The 27,428-nt window shown below is 47.5% G+C and overlaps 3 protein-coding genes across 3 annotated transcripts; 2 read left to right on the top strand and 1 right to left on the bottom strand.

Moving 5' to 3' along the window:
- The first annotated feature begins 10,908 nt into the window (after positions 1 to 10,908).
- Positions 10,909 to 15,818, top strand: LOC128306349 (dihydropyrimidine dehydrogenase [NADP(+)]). The gene is made up of 6 exons (XM_053043825.1): positions 10,909 to 10,953; positions 11,189 to 11,326; positions 12,182 to 13,481; positions 13,753 to 15,290; positions 15,364 to 15,521; positions 15,585 to 15,818. The coding sequence occupies exons 2-6, from the start codon at positions 11,279 to 11,281 to the stop codon at positions 15,670 to 15,672; spliced, it is 3,132 nt and encodes a 1,043-aa protein (XP_052899785.1). The 5' UTR covers positions 10,909 to 10,953; positions 11,189 to 11,278; the 3' UTR covers positions 15,673 to 15,818.
- Positions 15,819 to 17,093: 1,275 nt separating this feature from the next.
- On the top strand, positions 17,094 to 21,805 carry LOC128306784 (polycomb protein Pcl). Its single transcript, XM_053044396.1, has 5 exons — positions 17,094 to 17,614; positions 18,071 to 18,882; positions 18,953 to 19,194; positions 19,377 to 19,911; positions 20,296 to 21,805. Exons 1-5 carry the CDS (start codon positions 17,185 to 17,187, stop codon positions 20,929 to 20,931), a joined length of 2,655 nt encoding a protein of 884 aa, XP_052900356.1. The 5' UTR covers positions 17,094 to 17,184; the 3' UTR covers positions 20,932 to 21,805.
- Positions 21,806 to 24,879: 3,074 nt separating this feature from the next.
- Positions 24,880 to 26,830, bottom strand: LOC128307311 (outer dynein arm-docking complex subunit 3). Its single transcript, XM_053045080.1, has 2 exons — positions 25,650 to 26,830; positions 24,880 to 25,591 (listed from the first exon to the last, which is right to left on the bottom strand). Exons 1-2 carry the CDS (start codon positions 26,828 to 26,830, stop codon positions 24,880 to 24,882), a joined length of 1,893 nt encoding a protein of 630 aa, XP_052901040.1.
- Between the last annotated feature and the right edge of the window lie 598 nt (positions 26,831 to 27,428).

Raw genomic sequence — 27,428 nt, 5'->3', positions numbered from 1 at the left:
GAATTATTGACAGCCTCATCAAGGATCCGCTGCAAAATGATCGAGTTGCATGCGGTGGACGGCTTTAATTAAACGCGTTGCGAGATTGACGTACCTTTAAGAGGCTTTTATTCAATTAATTTTGGATTGTAAATTTTTTTTCCACTTCTCCGTCCTCCGGCTTGTGGTTGATTGATGCGGCGCGTGGTGTGGGCATTTGATAGATGGCAGGATTCTTTCGCATCATTCACTTACCGGCCAATTACTGCTACCGCTACAGCCGTACGTTTGCTTGCAAAGGTGAGTGGCCCGTGGTTTTCTTTTTTTTTTTGTCTTGCTTTTCTCGTTTTTAGCGTGCACTTCATTCACTGCGATTCAACATAATCCTGCAAAGCTGCTGTGGCTTAAGTGAACAGCTACCCCGGTAAATGTTCGCCGTGGTGTTGCTTGTGCTTTTGTTGTTGCTGTTACTACTGCTCGCGCCTGTATGGTATGCAATTCTTTTTTTTTGTTGGTGCTTTTTTTTATTCTCACATACCTTCAGGCGCTCTGAACGATTAAAATGAGATTAAAACGGATATATTTCACTAAAGCGTTCCGGCTTACACGTGCCAGCATCCAGCTGGTACAAATTTAATACACCCAACCCCTCCCCATTGGTAACAAGGTTTCGTGGAAATCCTCAAAATCGGTACAGTCAAATTTCGATGCGTTTTGTTTTTCTTTAATATCCTTAAAGGCAGACGAAGCGTTAGCAAACGCGTTTTTATCCTCTGTTGCCGTTGCCAATCATCCCATCAACGCAGCCCGCATCAAGTGGCAGCCATTTTATTGTTTCTCGGGGTAGCTCACACACATACACCACTGGGCGAAGGCGGTTGTCATCCCGATACACCTACGTGTACTGGTTGATTTAAAATGTGTTCCTTTTTGATTTGGTGCGCGTGTGTGGTTACGGCTAATATTTGCTTTACGGCACAGTGTTTGATCAAACCTTTTTTTGTTTTTTTTTGTCTCGTCTTCTTCAAGCGGAAAAGTCTTATATTCTCTTTGAACAATCCGTTAGCATTGCTGTGTTGCTAAAAGCAACCCGATGCGGATGCGAATGTTGATGCGGCTCGAAGAATTGGCGATAGTTCTCCCTCGTTTTTGGTTCTGTCAACCTTCACGTAATCGGGTTTTGGGAAACTCGTTAGCCGTCTAGCTTAATTTAAAAAAACCCCATGCTTGCTCAAAAGGACATCTCGTTAGCTTACGATAGATTATAATCTTTCCTTCTTCATCCCAAAAAAAACCCACCGAAAACCTGCACTACACCCAAGCGCACATTCCGGACGTGATTGGAGCCACGGGGGAACTTCACGTCCAGCACTGGTTGCACTTTCCGCCAAAATGGCCAACTAGCGTTTGATTGATGTGGCAGATATGTGGGCCAATATGTGTGTGTGTGTGTCGGGGTTGGGGGGAGCGGATCGCATTTGATAGATAGTCCCCGTTGCCCGAGTTCATTGCCACCCTCCAACGACCTCGCCCGCTAAGGTCAAACGGGCCATCCTTCACGACCTACTGACACGCACGCGAAGTAACGGGGTTCACTGTCACCGCCGCCCACCCAACAGGTTCCGTGGGACCGGGGGGTCACGTCTTTCGGTAACCTATAAGAGCACGACCACCACGAGGATTGAGCTGTACAGTACGCCAACACTGACTTCCGGGCAACGAGTTCCCAAGGGGAAAGAAACATCATTATTCTTCTGTACTTTTGTGTCACATACACACACACACATACATTACAGGAGTGTGCAGCATGCAGTGCAACAAATTGAGTTCCGCCAGCTTACATTCTTTTTATCCCACCCCGTTGGGGATGGCAATAGCCACACACAGTTGCCCGGGGAGTTGATCCTTTCTTGAACTTCTTTGGGGAGAGGGACTTCCTGCCGTAATAATGTGTCGCACGCTGGGACCGTGCGCCATTTGCGTAATCGAAACCACCCCGAGTTGGGACAACCATAAAAATTGTTCCCTTCCCCCCCCCTAACTATTAACTCCACCCGGCACCGACACCTACCCTTTGGCGTTGTCCAAAAGCCCACCAAAGTGATCTGTGACCTGTGAAAGCTGCAGCTGATATATCCGACCGATCCCGTTTGGGCGGGGAGGGATTTAGTGTTATGTGCGGGTTATTATGAACCACCACGATCCACCTGCTGGAAGCTGCGGAAGGCTCCGGGGTTTATTTCTACCACAAGCAAACAACTACAACCAAAAAAAACGCACCCCGATCACACACCGTGAGCGGAAAGGCTAACAACACACCACGACCACATTTAGCACGGCACGTTTTTGAAATCCGCTCGGTACGAACATCCGCACGTAACTAACGCACAAAAACACCGTCCGTTTTGCCGTGTTTCGTCGCTTCTTCTCGGGGCCCGGTCACCGATGGCAGCTTGCAAGTGCGTGACACGCAACCACCTGCGTACGGAATGGTACTGAATCCCCACGGCGTCGACCGTTGTCGCAACGGTCTCGATGCCGACCGAGTCCTCTCGGGTCGGTTCGGGTCCGCTTCGGGCCGTGTTCGCAACGGCATTTGCGAACGGGAGCGCGTACTGCCGTGATGCTGGTGCCGCGTTCACTTAGCGGGGACACACACACACAGACGATCCCATCCGAGGATCAGAAGATCAAAACAAAGGTGTCCCACACCTCCACCAGCCCCCGGGGGGGGAGGGGGTGGAAACCTGTTGAACGGAAGGGGGGACACAGGCAGGAAATAACGTCGAAAGTAGAAAGGAAGCACACGCTGCGTGCCGGAAATGTTTAAAGTTTTGCACTTAAAAATGCAGACAGAAATAGCTACTCGTCCACGTCTCACCACATGTCCTTTGGCCATCTTGTTTTCTTTCCATTATTTGATTTTTGATTTTGTTGTTGCTCCAACCATGACATTGATAGGAGTCGTGAGCAGCAGGATTTCGGAGCGATTTTCTTCACCCCTTTTGTGTGTGTTTTTTTTAAGATTTCCCTTTCGAGTTCTGAGTTGGTCCTGGTGGATGTCTTCTCGTGTTACATCTATTGAGCAGGCAGTGCGCTGTCAAATATACATCACACAACCATTGCCGAATAATTGGCTGTGTAAATCCCGCGCAACGTCAAGCAATAAAGTGATGAAAAATCCATCAACCGTACGCGGCGTCGCTCGGGAAGGTGTTAATATGGCGGTTGTCTTGCTGCGTTGGGTATTTATCGTCTGTTGAGGATAATGCCCGCCAGTAAAGTAACTACCAAACCTAATCGCCACAATTAATTCAATCCATTTGTAAGCGCACACTTCCCGCTGTTTGACCTTCCTGAGCTTTGACTCCTGCTTTGTTGATGTCCAACGCCAACCAACCTAATCCACACGGTAAAGTCGCTAACGAACGGGCTCTGTACAAAGGGAGGAAAGAACTACTTCCGAGCGCTTCTGGACAAACAGAGACGAACACACATACAGACATACATATATCCATGTAAGAAGAAAGAACACTTACAAAAGCTGCTTACTCCTTGGTCTGTAGCCTTGGTCTTGGTTTCCCAGATATTCTGGGCCCGATTACGCCACCATTTATCGTTGGTTTTATTGGTCATTTAGGCAAATGTTTACTGTTATGATAAGGACTAGCCAGAGCCAGAGTATCTCCGCTTGTGTGGTTGTGTGTGGATTGCGTTCCACTGGCATTTTGTTCTGAGCTCTTCGAGTGTTTTATTCGACCACCATTGGCTGCTTCCGGTTGACCACACCAGGTGGCTAATCAAGCACCATGTCGAAGACGGAGAGTGTTGGTTGAAGCGGGAGTCTGTTTACATATGTGAGATCTCTTATCCTCCGACAAGCTACACACACACACACACACACATTGACACAACAATTCACAATCATCAAATGAAGATCAATGCGAGATATCCGTGCGGGTATTGTTGGAAAGAACAATTGCCGACATCGTAGACTTAGTCCGCTCCTTCACATGCAGCGTTACTTTCGCAGAGTTCTTCACCCCCGGTCAAGAAATGTTCTGCTGCTGACAAACGTTACCAGCACCGTGCAAGGATCACAGTCCCTGGATAGGTGCTTTACCTCGCCGTCCACCTTTCAACACCCATTTCCACAGCCCGCACAGCAACGGGGAGTTCGGTTTCGGCAACCTGTCAGTGAAAGGGAACGTCACCGTTGGGATGGGTGTATAATTTGCGGTCGGATAATCTTTTGCATCTTTCGGAACCCCCCGGCAGCAGGCGCATGAAACGGAATCGCTTGCGTTAAGCATGAAATTGTGCCACACAGTGGGTGCACTGCGAACCGCTGCCGGTTTGAGGGTGAGTGGTTCGATTTCGCTTGGTTCTTGGGAGATTTCTGAGCAGCTTCGGGGCGCCGGTAGTGGCGGCAATGTCTGTAATAAAATTGATGATTGGGTATTAATTTCACAGTTGGCACTCGCAGTCAGGCAGGTTGGTCGCCCGTATGGGCGCCTTCGTTTCGGTTAAATGGCGGTTTTGAGAGTTTCCGCTAGCGTAAGGTCATAGTTAATCCGCGTCATACCCTGTAAGCGAAACAATCGTAAAACACGACATAATTTCCTGCGTGACTTCGGGGTTTCCCGCCACCATTGGACGAGCTTTCCCATCCCGTTTTACGGTGGGCCAGTGATTTTTGGGGAGGGAAGGAGAAAGAAATTAGAAACAAAACAATAACAGAAACACACAGCGCAATATAAACGTGATGGGTTCTGGAAATCCTTCGCTCTTTCGTTCTGATCAGCACACCATCGGCACAATCTCCCAACTCCACTGAGGCAGTGGGCGGTATACACGGGGTTTAGTAGTTGCCATTTTATCGCTCTTTCGGTTCGGTTTGTTTTCTGTTTGGAAGTCGTTACCAAATCGGGACAGTCGTTTTCGCTGAAAATTGATTAGTTTAATTGGAGATCAATTAAAGTAAGCAATTCGGACGCTTTATTGAGCGTGGGGTGGAACCCTGTTCGGTTCCAGTGTGTTGCTAGGTCGCTAATGATGCTGTTCTAGCCTGATAATGTGACTATACACATATTTTTTCTTCTGTAAATAAACTACTGCTGGTAAAGTTACCAATTACTGTTGTTTTTGTCAGCTGCAATTAAATTTGCTGAATTGCAGCTATTCACATTCCAAAAAACATTCCACGAACTTTTGGAAGCGAATGGAAGATTTTGTTAACCTTAGGCATCTTGAACTTTGAAGATGTCTGCTAAGTGTCATCATCTACGCTCCTGAAACTCTAACAAGTTTGCGGTTAAGTTCACCAAGGTGAACAAACACGTGGTCCAATGGTCAATTTATGGGGGTATCGGGACACTGTATTTGTGGGATTTTGTGGGAAATTGAGTACAACTCTAGAAGTCGTTATCTCCTCAATTACTCCATTCGAGGGCTTCCAAGAATAAAGAATTCCTGCTACAATTGGACATTATGTGAAGAATGTTGAACCCCTCTGTCTGAAAAGTAGTGATATAGATGGCGCATTCTTCATTCATTTGCATACTACTGGTTTGTATCCGGTTTAGACTAATTAGTAACAGATTACACAGCACCGGCACTAACAGAAACGAAACCCATCCCACCCGGAGTCATGATTCTTCAGCAAGATATCATGCAGCATGCGTGATTTCCTGCATAAAACTAAATAAACTCATTAGAGCAGCAAAATTTATCAGATTGTTTCCGTTCTCTCCCTTGGCTCACTTGCGAATAGGCAAGTAGATTCACACAGTTGGATCAATAGCCGCATAGCCCGAAGCAGGGAAAAAGTTTGTTCACCACCGGAATTCACAAAATTCGCACAGCGTCGGGCACGAGTTGGTGAAGAACTGGAGGAAATTACTTTGATTAACTCAACATGTTTAGTTATTCACCCGTACGCCCATGATCGTTCCGTGAAAAGTTTAATTAAGTTAAAGAGCTAACACTTACCCCTTCTTGAGGCGAACGAATAGCCTTAGCGCTGGACGGATGTAGGCGAGACATACCATTATGAGATCCGTGCTTCGAGGTGTGGAACAACCTGTCCGAGGGTGGTGTTTTACTAATTTTTAACTTCGGACACCTTCGACCTGAGAAGTTCGGTGGGATGACCACTTGAGAATTGTAAGTTTCGACGTTATTTTTTGGTTCTCATCAGTGCTTTACTGAGTACACCTTAACTCGTAGTAACAATTTGGCCTGAACGTGTGCATATTAAAGACGGAATATGCGACGAAGCAGTAAGTTATTCAACCAACCAGACGACATGCCATTTTATCAAACGTTTTGCTTACCTTGTCTTTACCGGTTCACCTTTCATGTTTCTGGTAGACACTATGCATCACTGCATGTGATTCACGCCGGTAAAGCAGATATATGTAGCACTGGCACCTTCTGCAATTAGATGAATGTAAATTCATTCCATGGAGCAAACAATCGTCAACCAAGTGTCGCAAAATCTTTCCTTCCGCTTCAAAAATCCCACACACGCGGATACGCTTTGAATGATGCACAGCGTTATAATGCACATTTTGCAGCATTTCCAACGAACACCTGTTCAAACGGGAAAGAAAGCAGGATATTGCTCGCAACCCCACAAAGCAAACCGGAAGCAACGCGGAAACAGCGAGCGATGACATTAGCGTCAACGCCACAGAGCCGTGGACGTACAGCAAACCAGGAACCAGTTGCTTCTATACCCGCGTTACAGCGTGTAACGCTTACGCTAGCGCATTGTCTGGCGAGGCGCCGATACGCTTTTACGACAAACCGAACCTCGTCAAACCAGTTTTTGTTCTGGTGGGAATGGAATTTCGGTGTGCCAGAACACGAAACACGGCGCCGGAGCAAGGTCGTTGCTTTTGATACCACGGTTCTAACACTCACACACAATTAAACTCCCGCTCTATACATCGCCCAACATCACTAGACTTCCTCTCGTGTGGGTTATGAAAATTGATCAGAATTTGAATGGTCAGGTTATAGGTGAGCACGGCAGAGCACGGCACGGTTTCTCCACTCCTCACCATTATTTGTCTTGTTTTTTTTTCGGAACTCTTCCAGCTGGATGTACAATTTCTTACGACCGAGTCTTTCTTTCGACACCAAGTTCGGGATGTGCCCATGCGGATATAAATCATTAGCCACTCCATAGCTGACATACAGGCGCGTAAGTTTGCCGTGCAGGATGTTAATGGAAAAGTTTCCTAATCATCTTTGACATTAGTTCGGGTACGCGTATGCACATCAGCTTACGCAAAATAAACACCCAGACACAGGACGCAACTCAACTGCGGATCATCTTCAGCTATTCCAAGAGATAACTCTTCTGCTTCGGTGCTTCCATTGGAGGCTGTGGCGTGCTATATCAAGTCAGAAAACTCCCCCAATACTCCACGTACCGCTCTTAATATCGATATAAAAACCATCGCCCGTTGGGACGTATGCCTGCTGTGGAAAGGCAAAGGAGTTTGCCCAGAATCGCTTCCAATTTTTACAAGTACCTCATCGGTTCGCTTCGTTCGCGCCGTTCCCAAAGCAACAGCCACTCAAGGGGTTCGGGTATGCTAGATCAAACGCTTCAAACACTGCTGGCACCGTCCACTGTCATCGGTTTGTTTGTTTCCACTTCTGATTATACGAAGGAAAACCACCCTCATTTTGCGAAGGGATGAAGCGCAGAAAGCAAATACAAAAAAACACACACAATGCAATCCTTTTGTCTGTGTATCGAAGTCCTTTAAGCGTCCACAGCCAGTGTGGCACGTTTGATTACTAATTAACCGAAATGGAAGCTAATGGATGGGAAAACGAAGACAAAAAAAAACATGGGAAAATTCTTCAACGCCATTGGAGAGTACGTTGAAGCTTTGGACGAACATTAGCCAAAGCCAATGTGAGTCTCCGGGGAAACTCCGCTAAGATGGTGGCTCTAAAGATAAAGCATGTTTGATTTCCAGCCCCGATAAGCGACTCAACCCGCTGGGCGTGTTGTGCTACAACGCTGTATTGTGGGGGGGATGGAGCAGGGGGTTTGGTGAAATGAAGATCGAAAAAGCTGAAGAGAGAAAATCGAAAAACCGAACGCAACAGCGAAACGTTCAAATTTAAGATGGCTTTTAACATCCGTTCGGGCGGATCGCATCACGCTCAACAGTTTTCGCATTTTCCTGACAGCTTGCCGAGCGATGGCAGACGGTGGTATTAGGAGGCTTTGGTGCGGCTTGCCTATCCTACCACGACCACCAGTGTCCGCTGCATCTCATCATTTAGACATCAGCGATGCCGTCGTCAGCTTCCAAAATGGTGGCACGGCATAGGGATAAACATTTCCAAAACAACAGCATATGCATCCCATATTGATTAGTTGCTGCAAATTTATCCATCATCACTTTCCAATCATCCCTCACTCTTTCCCCCGGGGGCAGGATGGCGTTACTGTATTTGTTTTGTTTTAGCGTTACAGCGTCTATTATGGGTTGCTCTGCAAAGGTTCGGGCCACTCCGGACGGTGAACTTTTAAGTGCGTTCGGTGTGTGCACACTGGAGCCGGTTACTGGTGGCGAAAGCAGAGTGACATTGGAGCAAAACGAACGGATGACAGCCCAAATACCCGTCAAGACACTGAGAGCCATTTGCTGCTACTGCTGCTCAGCTCGTTATCAATTCACACCACGCGTTGTCGGCTACCGATACAGGATATATTGTTCCATATTCATCAGTACTTGCCGGAGTCGTATGGAATGTCCTCTAGATTTTGGCGAAGGATGGAAAGGTGAAGCAACTCGTACGGCGTGCTTGTGTGTGGTTTGTTTCTGATACTTTCTTGCAGTAAGATTTCGCATTTCCAGTAAACCCCTGTTAGCTGAGAGCAATTCAAAAAAAAAACACATCACTGCTTTAACGCTAAACTTCCTGGACTCAAGCGATATAATTACAAGCTCTTTCCCTCTCCCTATCTCTCGTACTTCCATTTTTTTTTTCATCCTCCACAAACGAAGTACGTGCGGCATATGCCAGGCATGTAGAAATTGTGATGCGATCTCCCAGGAAAGCTCGGTATTTGTCTAAACACTGCCCCGGTATGCCGTATCGTTTGCCCCGGCACCGTCAACCAACCGTGGCACAGTGATTTATGTCTCTCGATGGGTTTCCAAGGACCCAACCAAAAGGAAGTGCCTGCTTTGCGTCAATCTAGCCGCTACCATTCCGGCTGTGGAGACTGGAATTATTATTTTATTTTCGTGTATAATACCAACATTGTTTTTTCTCTCTTGCTGTTTTGCTCACACACAACACGAACAGCATTTGGGACTTTTGGCTCTGCAGCGTAGAATCTTGTGACGCACACCGAACAATGTGAACTTTTTGACATATAGCGATTACGGGTACACGGTACTGATGGCCGGACGACTTTTATTTCACGCTTCGTCAGAATGGTACGCCATCCCGCCGGCTGCAAATGGCATCGCCCGTCCCGAAATGGCCTCGCAGCACGGTGAAGAATCGCTGACAGAGCGGGGCTAATTAAATCAAAAACCATTCCCAAAACGTTCTCCAGCACCCTTGGTTGGTTGGCTGGTGAGATGGGTAGAACCGGTCCAGAATTATCGCATCGCATGTTTCGTCTGGATTGTGTGTGTGTTTTGTTTTTAGTGTTCCTTTTTGCTGTTGCTGTGTCTTGACGTCTAGACAACGTCTTCCAATTGCGCTAGTATTCCAGGCGATAATTCAATAAGTGGAACTTTTAAACGCTTTCAGAATATGCTTGGGGACATGTATATTAGCTGGAGGGCATTGGATGGGTTTATGTGCTATACTTATTCGATTTGTTGTAACTATATTGGTTCAATGGAGAATAACTCGCGAGCTGTTGCTATGACTATGACGCGACCCCGACTCCCTTTTTGACATTGATCGGCACCGGGTTAACGATCTCGGTCCATCGCGAGTTTTTGTAACGCAGAGTTGAGCAGAGATGTCCAAGTTATATCTAGCAATCAAAGACAGAACACATACATGTGAAGCTTCTTGCCATCTGTGTTAGTTACAAGTTGTCCAGAGTACATTAGACAAAGTAAACCAAAGATATCTCAAGAATCGCACGTACTCTTCAAGCGAATTGAGGCTCTAAGGTTCAGAAACACTACACAACGATAGAGTTCCATTCCTTTCTTTATAGTTACAAATGAGAGCATCAGAGATTAGAAATAAGGACTCTAAAGCACCTAGAGCTGCAAAACAGGAAATGGATGTTCTTTGTTCTAGTACATAGATCTCTCTGCGATGAGCTAATAAGAAAGCCCTGCCCTATTCCAATAATATATGTTCCACATCAAACCGTCGGGATACCCAGGCTTGGGTGTTTGCCAAACAAACAATCAGCAAATAGTCAACAATCATGATTGCAATCGTCTCGCTGGTGATGTAGTTATCACTTTTGCCGGAGCAGCAAAACCAAAACGCTAAACACCGTGTGAACTCACCGCCAGGCAGCGGAATAAACGATAAGAGGCGGGCTGGTCGAAACGATGGAGGCAAAGCGTTCATGCCGATATCGCACGCGCCCCAAACGCTAGAATGTTTAGGCCAGGCGCGTGTTACCATGCACAATCAGCTGCTACCGAACGACAACATTCCGTTCGTTTCGCGGCGCTTCTACCGTCGGCCCCAGCCATCCGACAAATCCGACTCAACAGCCGCATACGGCCAATCAGGTTCTTGAGGGCCCGTCTCAGCGTGCCCCCTCTGTTTGCCCACATCTCGTTCGCTAGCGGCGTAGATAACATGCGACCCTAGACCAACCACGCAGAACCCGTCGTTATGTCGACGATGGTTACAGCGCGTTGCGCCGTACGCTGGTCACATTCAGTCTATACTCAGTGGTCGTGCTGAGTAGCCGTGTGTCTGTACGTGGTGGAATTTACTTACTAGGTAAGCATAGACAGCTTGTTTTTTCCCCTCTTGGTAGTCTGGTAGAACGTAAGCTAGTGAGCACGGAGGCTAAGCTTGATACAAGTCCACCCTTCCTGCTTTAAAAGTGAAAGTTTGTTTGAAGAATGTTCTACCAAATCCGACGAATATCGGAACGGATCAAATAAGAGAATATCTACCAGTGGGGTTTCTATTTATCTTCTTCTATTACGCTTCTACTGATGCGACCATTCAGGGGTGCTCAACTCCACAAGCAACTCGCAAACTCAACAGCCGCAATCAACCGATCGTAGTTAGCAAATCGTGAGAAGCGAAACATCTCAGCATGAGTTGTGCTAGTGTTTTGACCAGCAAAGACCTGCCGGACATTGAGGTAAGCGTATAATTTTTGCCCCACGCCGCTCACCGGGCAGGTTAACGGCATCAACCGTCATCAACCTTCATCTTCAACGCCCCGTATCTCCACGTATCACCTTCGCGCAATTGAGCGCTTAGTTTAGCTGCGCAATTACGTCAACCTTCAACTGGGGGGGGGGGGCAGACATTGTGTAACTGTCCGGTGCACAAGTCGGCATATCAGTTGATGTCGCGCCGTCTGTGCTCTCAATCGAGCAACTCTGGAACTAGAACAATCAGGCCCGTTGGTTGAGGCCCAGTATCAATAACACACACGCTCGAGGACCGTCATCCGGGCAAAGATCAATAGAACAACAAAAAATTAGCATTATGCTTCCTCTTCATCTCTCATTCACTAGTTTGTTTGATGTGCTTTGTTTGCTTCCCTTGGACGACTGATACAGTAAAGCATGAGCTAATCAATTTTAAATAATCATCAATTCAGCTCATCCACGTATCTGCTTCATTCATGAACAATATATTGCTCAACTTGTCAGCAGTTAATAAATATAAAGCGCACGTTACCGACATCAGCAGATTATGCGGTCCCATTATTACATCAATCCGTACACACATCAAACATTTTCCATAATCCAGCACGGGTTGCAATCCACCCAATCATACCTCTTCATTCCTGTTACTGACATTGGTTCAGCATTGATCCGAATGGATGATTAATGGTAGCTTTAATTGTCATAAATTCTTCAATTAGTCAAGTGTAGCCTATGGGGTATGTCTCCCAGTTCAGTTGAAGTATCAACCCCTCATTAGGCGGTGTGACGGAGTCGTCCAATGAACCATTACATATTTGCTTTCCTTCTCCCTTCTACAGAGCCTGCTCGCTCTCAACCCGCGGGTGAAGCAAACCTGCTCGCTGGTACCGACGACCGTTACGAAAAAGGTGAAAAAACACTGGAAGCGCAATGTGGACAGGGCGTGCACCAGCTGCACACCGCTGACGAATGACTTCTCGGACATCAAGCACACGACACTGTCGGAGCGGGCCGCACTGAAGGAAGCGTCACGCTGTCTGAAGTGTGCGGACGCACCCTGTCAGAAGTCGTGCCCGACGCAGCTCGACATCAAGAGCTTCATCACGAGCATTGCCAACCGGAACTACTACGGTGCCGCGAAGGCAATCTTCTCGGACAACCCGCTCGGGCTGACGTGCGGTATGGTTTGCCCGACCAGCGATCTATGCGTTGGTGGTTGCAATCTGGCCGCAGTGGAGGAGGGCCCTATCAACATCGGTGGCTTGCAGCAGTTCGCGACGGAGGTGTTCCAACGGATGGGTCTGCGACAAATCGTACCGCCCGGGGTGACTCCTCTGAAGTACCCGAACAAGCGTATCGCCCTGTTGGGTGGAGGGCCCGCTTCGCTATCCTGTGCCACCTTTCTCGGGCGACTCGGTTACCGCGATGTGACGGTGTACGAGCGTCGCTCGTACCTGGGCGGTTTAAGCTCGGCCGAAATCCCCCAGTACCGCCTACCGGTCGATGTGGTCAACTTTGAGGTACAGCTGGTGAAGGATCTGGGCGTTCAGTTCGTGCTGAATCGATCGCTCTCCGTCAAGGATTTAACCGTGCAAGGTTTGCTGGCGAGTGGTACGGATGCGGTGTTCTTGGGCATCGGCTTACCACAGCCAAAGGTCGACAAAGTGTTCGAAGGACTGACCGAAGAGCAAGGATTCTACACTTCCAAGAGCTTCCTGCCGCAGGTCGCAGACGGTAGCAAACCGGGACTTTGCGGTTGCAAGCAGTCTGCTGGCGTCAAGTTGCCCGTGCTGAGCGGCAACGTCATCGTGCTCGGGGCGGGCGATACGGCATTCGACTGTGCGACGTCGGCACTTCGGTGCGGTGCCCGCAAGGTATTCGTCGTGTTCCGGAAGGGTAACAACAATATTCGCGCCGTACCGGAGGAGGTAGAGCTGGCACGGGAAGAACGGTGCGAGTTCATCCCGTTCATGTCACCGAAGGAGGTGATTGTGAGGTCGGGCCGTATTGCGGCGATGGAGTTTTATCGCACCGAGCAGGACGAGGCTGGCAACTGGGTCGAAGATCACGATCAGACCACGCGGCTGAAGGCTAGCTACGTTATCTCTGCGTTCGGTTCCGGGTTGTATGACGCTGACAGTAAGTCCAAACTCCATTTATCGATCTAATGTAGTGTTTTTTTGTTTAGTGAATCTATTGAGTAGAATTGTTCATATTCAATGAGGAATCCTTGTAAAATTCATCAATCCTCATAGATGAATGAAGTCTCACTCATGCCTGAATCCACAAAGATGCACGAAAATTAGAAGATCTTTGAGGATTCTTGAATCTTCAGGATAGAGATTCGGATTCATTAACTCAATGATTTATGCTTAGCTCATGCATCTAATCTGGGGATATCTCTTTGTAGCGATTGCCGCTCTTGATGGATTGAAGATGAACCGCTGGGGTTTGCCTGATGTCGACCCGAAGACACAGCAAACCTCCGTATTGGCCGTATTCTGCGGTGGAGATCTGGCGGGTGCCGCGGAAACGACGGTAGAATCGGTCAACGATGGTAAGACGGCTGCCTGGTATATGCACTGCTACCTGCAGGGTATACCATTTGACACCAAGCCTGAACTGCCGCTGTTCTACACCGAGATTGACCAGGTCGACCTGTCCGTGGAAGTATGCGGTGTGAAGTTTGAGAACCCGTTCGGGCTAGCATCAGCACCACCGACCACCAGCACCGCCATGATACGGCGTGCGTTCGAGCAAGGTTGGGGCTTTGCCGTAACGAAGACATTCGCCCTCGACAAGGACATGGTGACGAACGTGAGTCCGCGCATTGTACGCGGTGTAACCGCCGGTCAGAACTACGGACCACAGCAGGGTGCGTTCCTCAACATCGAGCTCATCTCGGAGAAGAGTGCCGATTACTGGTTGACGGGTATCCGGGAGCTGAAACATGACTTCCCAACCAAGGTCCTGATTGCTAGTATCATGTGCACGTACAACCAGCAGGACTGGGTGGAGTTGGCATCGCGGGCTGAAGCAGCCGGTGCCGATATGCTCGAGCTGAATCTGTCCTGTCCGCACGGCATGGGTGAATCGGGTATGGGGTTGGCCTGCGGTCAGGATCCGGAGCTGGTGTACAACATCTCCCTGTGGGTGCGCAGTGCCGTGCGCATTCCGTTCTTCGTGAAACTTACGCCGAACATCACCGACATTGTGTCGATAGCGCAGGCAGCTAAACGGGGCAACGCGGACGGTGTGTCGGCTATTAATACCGTGCAGGGATTGATGTCGTTGCGTGCCGACGGCACACCGTGGCCTGCTGTCGGTATGGACAAACGTACAACGTACGGTGGTGTGTCCGGTAACGCCACTCGCCCTCAGGCAATGCGTGCGATTTCACTTATCGCGAACAAACTTCCTGGCTTCCCAATCTGCGGCATTGGTGGCATCGACTCTGCGGAGGTGGCGCTGCAGTTCATCCAGTGCGGTGCACCGATCCTTCAGATATGTTCCTCCGTGCAGAACCAGGACTTTACCGTCATTGAGGACTATGTCCTCGGATTAAAGGCGTTACTCTACCTTCGGGCAAACCCACCACCGGAGGCACTGCCGTGGGACGGTCAATCACCACCAACGGCTAAGCTGCAGAAGGGAAAACCGGTCGCGCCGCTTCACACCGACGACGGCAAGCCACTGCTGCACTTCGGCGAGTACAAGAAGCAGCGTGAAGAAAAGCTCGCCCAATTGCGAGTCCAGCATGGACCACTTTGGGATCCATGCTCGGAAGAGGCTCTCAATGGTACGAACGGACACGGTACAGGTACGACAGACACTCCTGCTACAAACGGTGTGCCACGGGTACAGGATGTACTTGGAACTGCTCTGCCTCGCATTGGAGATTATAAAAAGTTGGACAACACCAAGCAGGTGGTCGCACTGATTGATGATGTAAGTATAGTAATCCGGACCAATTCTGAGACGAAACAAGCTTGAATCACTGAAATCTTTTATCAATACGCAGGATCTTTGCATCAACTGTGGCAAGTGCTACATGACCTGTGCCGACTCCGGGTATCAAGCGATCGAGTTCGATCCGGTAACGCATCTACCTCATGTTAATGACGACTGTACCGGCTGCAACCTCTGCCTATCGGTCTGTCCCATCATCGATTGTATCAGGTGCGAGTGTGAAGGTCGCGGCATTATGTGCATCTCTCTAACTGATGTATATCTCTATTACAGCATGGTTCCGAAAACGATTCCACACGTCATTAAACGTGGCCATCCGAATACGAATGTCGCGGTGCATGCGCTAAGCCCATCACAATAATATGGAACATATAAATCCGCGGACAACGTTTAGCCACCGACGTGCAGGATGCTCTAGTTGCGCAAATAATACGTTTAGGTGAATGTTCATTAGAAACATAAGTGTTTAAAAACTGTATATCATATTTTAACAAATAAACAGCAACTACATGGAATGTGTTGGTCGCTTCTTGCTGGATATAAAAATATATCACGTATCTTTTCAACCCTCCCATTTAGAACAAATCGCTTAACGGCTGTGTTTTAGAACAAAACATAAATTTGAAAATTTAACCCCAAACACGAGCAGTCTGCATGACAGCTGTGGCGCTCTTGATAGAAAATTCGAGCAGAATTTATTGGGCACAAAAGTACGAGCAGTTCGCGGTGTTTGTTTCTATTTATTGGTAGAAATTTTTGTAAAATTATCATTGAAATTTTAATTAAAAACTACATAAAATCAAGAACCTATCGATTTCATCGTTTGTCGACATTCGACATCGACAAACAACATTGTCGAGATGCAATGCTGCTTCTTCCTTTTCACTCTTCACATAGGTCCTATATTTCCTTAAAATCGCTCGTACCAACAAACATTCCAAACGATTGAACTTTAATCGCAAGAGAAAATGAGTTGTTTTACTTGAAAAATAACTTTAAACAGCGAGTAACGAAACATTTCAAAGGAAATATAACCATTTTAGCTAACAATAACATTGTCTTGCTATCTCACTCTGTTACGTACCGGCAGTTTGTATTTCAATCCCTTTCTCGGAATTTTTTCCCGCCCACGGCATAAAGTGTCTGTTCTCAGCAGTAAACGCAGAGGGGCAGGAAAGTTACACTGTTGCACTGCTCAGAACAGACATACCATCCCGGTGCTGTCACACCTGAAGTGATAGCTGTAGCTGCTCGGTGTGACAAAATTTTCCAGCGAGCGTTCGTACGAAAATTACCATCATTCTTCTAATCGTTCTGGTACGGTATGGATGTGTCGTGCGCATGCTGAAAGATTGTGAGTAGGAATTCGAGCGTGTGTAGTGTTTCTGTATCTGGTTGAAATATTCAGCCTCAATGTTCGCGTCCGGTGTTGCGTGTGCGTTTATGTGAATTTCGAGTTAACAGCGTTTTTCGGAAGATTTTGTGGCAACGCTACGCACCATCGTCGTCCCAGGTATGTAGATGGTTAAGGGTTCGCACATCCTTCTGTGTAGTGCTCAATAGGTAGTCACACACGCACGTACGCACACACACTCGCACTCCAGCACGCATTGAAAAGAAATTATTATTTCCTGGAAATGTATGCGGTGCGATACACAAGGTTGGCTTACCGTTTGTGCACAAGCGTATGTGTATCCTTTGTAAGTGAAACAGGAATAATAAAATTCATGAATTTTTGTTCAGTTGCTTGTTTTTGTATTCATGATAGGTACGGTTTTGACACTGTAGCAGACGCGTACGCCGCTACAGATTCGTATTGCTGCCCCGTAGTTTTCTAAAGCCGTTGGCGTGTGTACATGCTAGTAGTAGTGTCATGCTTGGCTCACCAGTGGAAGTCCGGTACGACGATGGCATTGTACTAATCCAAACCGATGGCGGTGGTCCAGTACGTGCCAGCGACGGTGGCGGACAACCATGTGCTAGCGATGGCGGCGGTGAGGCTGACGCACAGCACGCGAGTCAAACCAGCAGCCAGGAGAGCATTGCTGCCTCTCCTGAGTCAAGAAGCATTATCATTCGAGACGGGCACCGAGAAGGATGCGGCTCAATAACGATCGTAACCACACCTAATAATTTAAAAATCAGCATTAACACTAAAAGATACGATCGACAGAGTGCATTTCAGGCAGCGAAACGTACCCTTACGAAGGATCTGCGGAATAAATTGGGCGAGTTGGACATGTTACTGAAGGCGTCGTGTGATGACGATGATGGCAATGAGCGTGGTTCACCATCAGCTGGCAATCGAAGCTCACCAGCAGCGGTGCCAACTGTAACCAACGTTACCACTGGCCACGGAATGGAAGAAACAACCAGCACGACTAGTGTGACGGCAACCGGTGACGAACCGAATGTCACCACTAGGAACGGAATGGAAGAAAACACCGGCACAACTTGTACGGCGGAACCCGGTGCCGTACCGAACGTGACTACTGGCAACGTAGTAGAAAATACGGTCACGACTAGTGTGACGGAAACCACCGGTGCGTGTAGCTTAGATACGTTGCAACAGCCACTACGCTTGCTAAACGATGTACCCGGACGGACCACTAACGAAAATGAAATCTCCTATCTAGGCACCGTTGTTGATCTAGAAACCAACCGCGACTGTCTGGTGCGGTTCGGTGATGCGGCCGAGCGGCAATTATCGCACTCTACCAATGGCGATGCTGGTATCGAGGGTGGTAAACCATCTGGCGGCAACCGAAGCTCACCGGTCACGGTACAAACTCAACCGAACTCCATGACTAGCAACGGAACGGAAGAAAACACCGATACGACTAGTATGATGGAATCCGCCGGTGCGTGTAGCTTAGATTCGTTGCAAGAGCCAATATACTTGCTAGACGATGTACTCGTACGGCCCACTAACGAAAATGAAATCTTCTATCTAGGCACCGTTGTTGATCTAGAACCCAATCACGACTGTCTGGTGCGGTTCGGTGATGCGACCGAGCGGCGATTCTCACGCTCTAGCATCACACGGTGCAGTGGAACCGATCGGCAATCCCGCAGCATGACACAAACACCGACGCAGAATGATGACGAACTGCAGCTGACCCGCACTGAATCGAAACCGCCACTGCTTCGATTTCCGCCGGAGCTATTTCCGTTGGTTTCCAGCATGCAGCTGCCGTACGATTTAAAAAATCTGAAATGGGATTCGAACCATCGGGTGAATACGACCGGCAACTATTGCTACTGCGGTAATGATGGCGATTGGGCGCGGGAAATGTTACAGTGTCGTCGCTGTGAGCAGTGGTTCCACGGGCGGTGTGTGCGTAGCTTGCAGTTTCCTATTTTCCACGGTGACACATTCTACGTGTTTATTTGCTCGATCTGCAACCATGGGCATGAGTTTGTGCGTCGGCTTGTGGTGAGCGCCAGCAACTTAGCACATCTGGTGCTTTACAACCTCATCATGCGTAACGGTCGCCGGTTCTACGGGTTACGCACGGCCATTCTGCCCTACATCGAAGATAATCAGCGCACTCTGCAACTGTCAGACAAGGTAAGTAATGGGGAAAGATACTAATAGATAGATAACTAATTTTGTTTTGTTTCTCTGCGTTTTCCGACAGTTCTTAAAACTTTCAACGAACGAAAGAGCAGATCTGTTGCTTAATACATTCAAAAGCAACAAGAATCGATTCTACAACGGCAAGGATTTTAACCTGTCGTCGCAGCTGTGGTCTCTCCATCAACCGGTACCACCGCCGGTTGAACCAATCACCATACCTATACCACCGAAAGAAACAATAACAGAAACGATGCTCCAACAGAAGCTGGAAACTACGGAACATTTTCGGTTTCTGCCAAGGGTGTAAGTTTAATTCGTGTTTTGCTTCATATTGTTCTAATTACTGATGCTCGGGCTGATTCGCACCCAATCGCGGGTTGGAATCGATTCCGATAATGATAGTAGTAGTGATGAAAATCGTATGTCTCCCACCATTAGTTGCATTCATTTATAATGTTCTAATCCCATTTTCGTTTTGTTTGCAGTTACCATGAAAGAAATTATTTCATGGATGGCGCCACTCGCGAACGAATGGTGGGCTTACTCTACGCCAATCATCCGGAATCCGTCGAAGATCCACGGACGGAATTTTGTTTCATTGGTCGACTTTTTCCGCCCGCACCGGAAGCACCAAAACAATCAAACACAATCGATCCACCATCTGGCGTGGCGTCAACAGCACAACCATCAACGTCAACACAAGCATCGGTTGTTGCCAGCAATAATGGCAGTAATGGACAGGTCGGTGCGCGTCGACGCAAGCGTTACGGCATCCGGCCGACCCCGACAACGTTGCTGACGACGATCAGTGGGCTGGACAGAATCATACCACGACCATCCAATTTCGACGGCCCAAATAATCCTTTCTATGAGGACGATTCTTCAACGGGATCGGTCAGTACCGGACGTATGCGGTACGCATACCGCAAGTTGGGCAACATGAAACGCCGCGCATGTGATGAGAGTCAACCGTACATGTCGAGCACAAAGCGACGTAAAATGGGACCCGCGGGTAGCTCGGTATGTATATTGAACAATTGTTTTTCCGGATGATGTGAGTAAGGGAATGAGAGAAATAATGAAAAGTTATAGGGGTGAGAGGTAGCAAAGAGTTTGTTATGGTTTCTTTGGCTGTGGGTTCATATTCCGTTTGCTTTACTATGTTGCAAATGCATTGCATTTGTTGCAATCTTACAAATAGCATTTGTTGATTTTGAAGAAAGCATGCGATCTTTAGTTTTTTTTTTATGATTCGAGATATAGCTCTGAAAGTACTCGAACGGGTGGGGTTTTGATATGCCAAAGAAATATTTTTGTTTGTTTTGTTTTATTTTTTTGTGTTGTTAAATAATTTGTAAAGTACGCTTACCCTAAGCATCGTTATTTTTTCCGTCCCTCTCACAGTCTTTATCGAGTGCTGCTGTATCGCGCATCCGTCCTATGCGCAAAAGGGCACTATCCGATGTGGCGGAAGAGTCACATGAGGAACTGTCATGGCACAATGTGCAATGTGGAAGCATGTACATGCAGCGGCGTTCATGCGCAACTGGCTCCTCTTCTTCGGGCATGGCCGAGCAAGGGGAAGCGACGGTTGCCACCGGCCAGATTTGTTCGGATGGTTCAGGTGAAATCAGGAAAATCAAACAATTTGCGAGCGGTCGCCGATCCTCAGGGCGACTGATTGCGCTCAGAACTAAAGACTATTCGGATACGCGTCGCAACAAGCGATCCCGGGAGCCGGATACGGTGGTGCAACCCGACGGCTCATCAACCGTGTCGCGCGGCCGGTTGAACTCGGGTAGCGTGACCACCGACGACTCCGATCAATCGAATGGTGATCGGGTGTCCTTACGTACTTTTTCAACGAGCGGCAACGAGAGCAGCTCGTGTGCGGTGCGCAAAATTTACTGGGAACAAGAAAAGCTTGCCACAACACCGGCCGATCAGCAGCAGGAGGAAAACCTTATCAAATGTGTCGTGGTCGCAAAGCGCATTCTCCCTGATGGGAAGCAGGAACATCTGCTCGAGGAAATTAACTGAAACGGGAATCGTCCACCCCACTCTCTCGGGTTACTTTTTCGAATTGGTAGATTTTTAGGTTTTTTTTTTATCTGTTTGACGGAAAAAGAAAAACATCCACATCCGGATGCATTGATTTAATCGCTGCATGTAGGAGAGAAAGCAAAACAAGAAGAAAAAGATCAAAAGATTTCTGTAGCCGAGAGAGAGAGAGCAGGTTTTGGGTTGGGAAGTTTTCGTATGCTTACTTTGTTTTTTTTTCTCTATTTGTTTTTGTTTTTCAAATCTGTGCAAGTTGCGGAAAGCACTTGTATATATTGTAGTTGCACTTTGAGAGTACAAAAATACATCGCATAGAATAAAAAGGAGAATAACGTACAACTGTACTTCATAAGATCGAAAACAGATGAAAGTGGCAAACCCTTTCGCGAAATACCACCATTGTTTACTGTGCGGAGATGGAATGTAAAACATTACATGCACCCGCGGAACGTATGAAATCGATAAACCAGTTTAGAAACCGCGAAGAATCGGTGCAGTTTTATATAGGGTGAAGCATAGCATAGAAAGTTCCTTTATACTTTAAAAGAACGAATGGGACCAGCCGGAAGATGTTAACAAATGTTGTCGACAAAACAATTTAGTATCGTTTTTTTTTTTTTGTTTTTGCGTCAGGAGGGGTTAGCCAGATAATTTTTCATTTTCTTTATTCTCCTTTGCGATGAAGTTTAGGGTTAGTTATTTCTTTTTTCGCCATTATTTTCCAATATGCTCAACCATTATGTTGAAGGCAACACAAAATTATAGATTAGAGATCTAAAACAAAACTATTCAATTATATTTCAATTATATTTCAACCCTTTTCAACACAAAGTTATAGATTGCGAACAAAACTAAAAAATCCAAATATATTTTTTCGCATATTGTTTGCAAAACACAAGGCTACTACAGTTTGTATACGCGCATTTATAGAGCGTCTATCAAGAATAAGAGCCACGCTTCATTCTTTGTTTAGGCGCATTTAGGCACATTTCAATTTTTGGTTATAAATTTGTGTTTCTATACCATTCCCGGCATCGCTATGCATAGTTTGATGCGTTTGACGAGCTGTAGTTTGATGCGCCTAGGGGAAAGTGGTTGTAGCTACGGAAAAATAATTGCTCATGAACACTCCGGGTGCTGCTCCGGGAACAGGGCGTCATTTAGGGGATGGTGTTGTAAGGAATGCAAACTGTTTTCTTAACCATCACACGGGTAACTGCCTTTGTATTAAACTTGGAACGCGCGATAGTAATAAATTTCAGTAGGAACAGAAAAGAATAACAACATTATGCTAAACGACAGCATACAGTTCCTTGTAACAGTGAGCATACCAGGATGGAAGCCAGAAATATGTTCATAATCCCATTTAGTTCGTCAATGTCTATTTTCTACGAACAACAAACAAGAAGCAATTAAATGGGGTAAACGTAATGAATTGTATTGCGTTGAAAAACACAGGCATCACAACAATCTTATTAAAGGCATAAATTTTCATTCGATTCTTTCTCATGTGTAAAACTTCTCAACCTATTGTATCCACGACTGGTACTGTAAGGGTGGTGCTATAACACTGCGAAAATACGTTGTATCAAACATCGTTGTACTGAACCTAACTCATAAGTCTGTGAAATGAAATTGAAAGTTCACCTACCGCAACGGTGCATACTAGTCTGTGAGGGGCGCAAATGGTAGACAAACCTGTAAGCTTAACCGCCAGTGAGATGGAACGAGTTAGCGTCTAAGTGCATAATTTGTTTCTGTTTGCCAAGAACGAACGAATAACTTTATCGCTTATTTTAGTCAGCTTACACACGCGCAGATAGATGTTATATTCCATTCAGGTTAAGTTGAGTACTATTATTTATCGTATCGTAACGAGCGTTCCGCTGGTCAGGGGCAGGCCATAGGCTGATCCCTGATCGGTGGAACCGGGCATCATCCTATTAAAATGCGAGCGCAACGCTCACCGCTAGGAGTTTAGTGTAAAGCCAGCGTTAAGTTAGTTAGCCTTTTGTTGATCACCGCCCTTTGTAAACATCTCCACTGCCCCTTAAGTTATCTTTCACGCACGCCAGGTTTAATGCGCCTGAATGTGCAGCGGTCAACATTTGTTTTGTTTTAGTCTAAAAACAAAACGCCTAGTATAATTAACTCCTTTGAGAAGGAGTGTAAGGAGCATGAATGGGGGTTGTGGAAGGGTTGGTAAAAGACACCAAAACCCGCCACAAGCTCTTGTTTGACATTCGCGCACACGTTCTGGTGCGGTGCGGTGGCCAAACAATCACCAACACTTAACGCCCAACGCGGTTGGGTTAACCCGTGCACTGTTAGACGGTTTGTGACACATGTGTGTGCGTGTGGTGTCACACCAGCTGATACGCTTGTGTAAGGACAAGGGAACTGAACTTGTGTACGTCGGTGTGCTACTCGACATACGCACAAAATGGAAGCTCCTCCATTAAAACGACCCTTCCATCCTTTTTCCCATTCCTCCCCGAAAACCCCATAACCTCACACTGCCAATGAGATGTGATATCGTGATACGAGGACGTGAAAATGTCCGTGAGTAGAAACATCGTGGTTTTTTGACCGAAAACCACAATCAAAACAAACGAAGGAAAATAAAGCAGCCAAACACATGGAATCAGATTTACAACTAGCTCGCGAACTGCGCTCCCATTGTTGTGCTTGTTATTTAGTTTTTCTAACTCCAATCTATTGTTTCCCCATCTAGGTCTCTCGCTCTCTCTCTCCCTCTCCTTCTCTCTCTCTGTAGAATTAAGTTTTTCATACACACTCTTGCCATGGAGCATGTTAGGTAATAATTGTAGATAAATAAACTAAGGCAGAGAGATGATGTGATAAAGGGCAAAAAGGAAGAGGAAAGGAAGGGAGTGAGAGAGTGTGATGAAGAAGGGAAATTTAGAGGGAATAGAACTTTTAACACGCAATCGATGGGGTTCGTATCAAGGCGCCTACTCCAACTCACACAGGGATTAGTCAACGAGTTTTGTTTTTGTTCTTTTACTAGAAACGAATCAACGGCTTGGTTTAAACGCAATTTCAAAATGGACTGTCAATTAGTTGTTAAGCGTAACGAGGGTTAGGTAATCATACATGTACATATTTATGTATATATAGTTGTAACCTGTGGCTCTCGACGAGCCCGCCCACCCCCAAATACGCACACAAAGCCCAACTTTTCCCCTTCGATGGTACGGGACTGGACTCCTGTAAAATAGTGGGCATTAGCGTGTCACGCGAAACAAACACAAACATCGTTTCGCATCAGTCGAAGCCTTTCGAACCTAACTAGCGAATCGGTGCATGTAATTTTGTGAAGTTACATCGCAAGCGGAAAGAATGATAGAAACGAAACGAAAACAAAAGAATAAATGGATTCAACAAGAGCTATATTACCGTGAAGAAATATAGAAATGAAATACTTTAGCAAAAAATCGATAAATGCTGGTGTTTGGTTTTTATTTTTTACTTCTTCATGCAATCTTTTAAAGGGACCTTATTAGGGATTGGTAAGTAGATTGAGATGAATCTGACATGAAAGAAACTCAGCATCATGGAGGATCTTCGTAATGACATTCTTGCTATATGTTATTTAAAGAGGTGTCTGTGCGATACCAGAGTTCCTTCGACGGTGTCCTGCTAGCTGGTTCTGTAGGGCATCATCAATGTCCATGATGATGGAATGCAATACAGCCGTTGAACCTTAATAAACCTTTCAAGTGATCCTTATCCTTGAGTAATTATCAAGGTCCTTCAATATCGCCAAGGTGTAAAACTACTCCTAATTGTAAAGACTCTACATGTATCCTTGATATCAATCTTCGATTAAATAGACGGAGTCTCTCCAGAACTTCAATCATTCTATCCTTGGTGATGTTTCTGAGGGGGAGATGCCTATCCCTACTAGCGTCTTTTCGGTACCGGCATTCGGAAGCCTTTGCGTCGTGATTTGGCCTCAATGATCATGTTGGCCTGCCGTTTCAGGTAGCTGCGTGACGGTACATCACCCTCGTCGTCGGACAGTACGACGGTCGTGCCCTGGCCGGGTGAGGTCGACGAGATTTGCGTGGTGGTACGGCCTGCGATCAGGTTCATGTAGACGGGCGGGTAGGCCGGTGGCTTTTCGCGTTCCTCGGCGGGTGATGAGGTGGATAGGACGCTGCTGCCAGCGGCAGACGCGGGCCCCCCCGGACCAGGTGATAGCTGCTGCACGGAAGGTGTTGGTGGCGTGGCCGGTGATGTGCCCATTAGTGCCGGCTGGCCCGCCTCACCCTCATCCTCCGACAGCCCACTGTCAACGTCGGCCGCCAACTGACCGCTAGCGATGAGCCCAAGCTTGATGCGTTCCTCCAGCAGGTTGCCGAGCTCCTCGACCGCCAACTTGCCGGACGTGATGTCTTTCAGCTCGGCCGGCTTCAGCGGGGTACGGCGACCGTACGGTGAGGCCGTATCGAGACTCTCCTCAATTTCGCGCAACTTCAGCAGCAGCTCGATCAGCGCATCCTTGATCGTGTCGAACACGTTCCGCGTGTACTCGATCGCCTTGTCGCACTCTTCGCGCCGTTGCTTCTGCTCCTCGATGGAGTTTTTAATCTTTTCCAGCTCCTCCTGGTTGCTGTAAAAGAAGATTGGAATAAAGTAACCATAACCTCCAAACAACTACATCAACATACACATCACTATCCTTGACGTCGGCGAACTTGAACGCGTCCAGCTGCGCCTTCATCAGTTCGCGCTGTGCCTCCAGCTGCTTCTTCTCGTTCTCGGTCACCGTGCGCAGGTAGGTGAGCCGGGCGGACGCTTCCCGTTGTGCCAGGAACCGGTCGACCACCTCACTGGCCGCACTGACACCCGTCGCCTGCATCAGCTTCTTAAACTTCTGCTCCATCTCCGACGCACCGTCCTTGTCGTGCAGGCTGCTCCCATCATCGCCACCCTCGCCACCCCGGCCATGTTCACCCGATCCGGAAAGTATGCTTTCCTGGTGGATCAGTGTTTTGCCGGACGAGAAAATCTTCCGCTCCAGGCGTTCGAGCTCGAGCTTGCGCTCCTCCACCTGGCGCCGGAAGTCTTGTGCCTGCTTTTCACGCGCCTTGTTCGAGTAGTGGGTCGTCTGCTCCTGCCGCTGCAGTATCGTCTTCGTGCTGTCCCGCATCTGGACCGCCTCCTTGTGCACCTCCTCCAGCTTGTTGATTTCTGCCTGCTGCTCCGTTATAGCCTGCTCCAGCTCCAGCAGCGAACTTTCGAACTTTTCCGCATCGCGCATCAGCGACGACTTGATGCCGCGGTACTTCTTCCGTATGTGTTCCGCCTCCATCCACTGCACCGTCGTACGGTGTATTTCGTTCTCGAGCCTCGTAATCAACTTCCGGTTTGCGTCCTCTTCGATCGTTTCGGGCGGATTCGAACCGTCACACTTGGCATCGCGATAGCCGACGAGCGCCTGGTACTGTTCGACCAGCTGCTTAAAGTGCCGCTCCCGCTTCCGTATGCGGTCCTCCGTTACATCCGTCTGCTTGTGCAGATCGATCACCTTCAGGTCGACGATGCGGAGCGCGTCCCCGACCGATTTCGCACCAGGCGGCAACGGTACGCGGCGCTTGATCTCCTGCACATTCTTCTGCGCCTTGGCGCTGGTCGGATTGTGCAGGTAGGACAGCTTGTTGGTAAGGTCTCGCACCTCCTTCCGCAGCTCGGCCATCCGGTCATTCTGTGCCTTCTTCTTGTCGTTCCATTCTTCCGTGTATGCCTTCTTCTGGCCCTCGGCCAGCATCACCTTCTTCTTCAGCTCGCCGATACGCTTGTTCGTTAGGGCGAGATTTTCCGCATTCAGTATCGGTTTCGGTGTCGACATGATGAACCACGCGACCTACACTCGCTGTACTACTGAGCGCAACTGCAACCGCCGCACGTCACACGCTTTATCGATCCAACAATGTGCAAGGGTTCCGGGAAGTTTGTTTCCCCGTAGCCGTTGGCAACTTAGCAACGCTCCGAAGTGATATCTTGTTCCGATAGTTCTATTCTCTCAAATCGCTTGCCAAAACCACAACGTAGATATAATTCAGGAAGATACAATGTTACAGGGAATCATGAAGTTTAACGTATCTTAAATATCCGACGAATTCGCAACAGGATGCATTACTGCTTTCATTTGAAAGATATGGAAGAATTGGTATTCTTCCTTATCATTCAAACTTAGACAAGATTGACTTCAAATAACTAATTTTATTGACTCAACTTGTCAAAGATGTCTATATTGTCTAAGTTCCTGATGGTCATTGATGGGAATTGTGTCATCTTCAACGTCAAGATACTTATGCTCTGGTTGATGTTTTTCCAATATTCTACGTCCTACTAAATGTATAATATATATCTTTTCCCGTTTGTTTGGAGAACTGAGTACATTCAGGGGGTATTTCACAGGAGTAGCTCTTCGACTGACAAAGATG

This window comes from Anopheles moucheti, chromosome X (genome assembly GCF_943734755.1).
Source record: "Anopheles moucheti chromosome X, idAnoMoucSN_F20_07, whole genome shotgun sequence".
In the NCBI taxonomy this organism is placed as follows: domain Eukaryota; kingdom Metazoa; phylum Arthropoda; class Insecta; order Diptera; family Culicidae; genus Anopheles; species Anopheles moucheti.
Note: the sequence above shows the minus strand (reverse complement) of the source record. Positions and strands in the feature narration are given on the sequence as shown.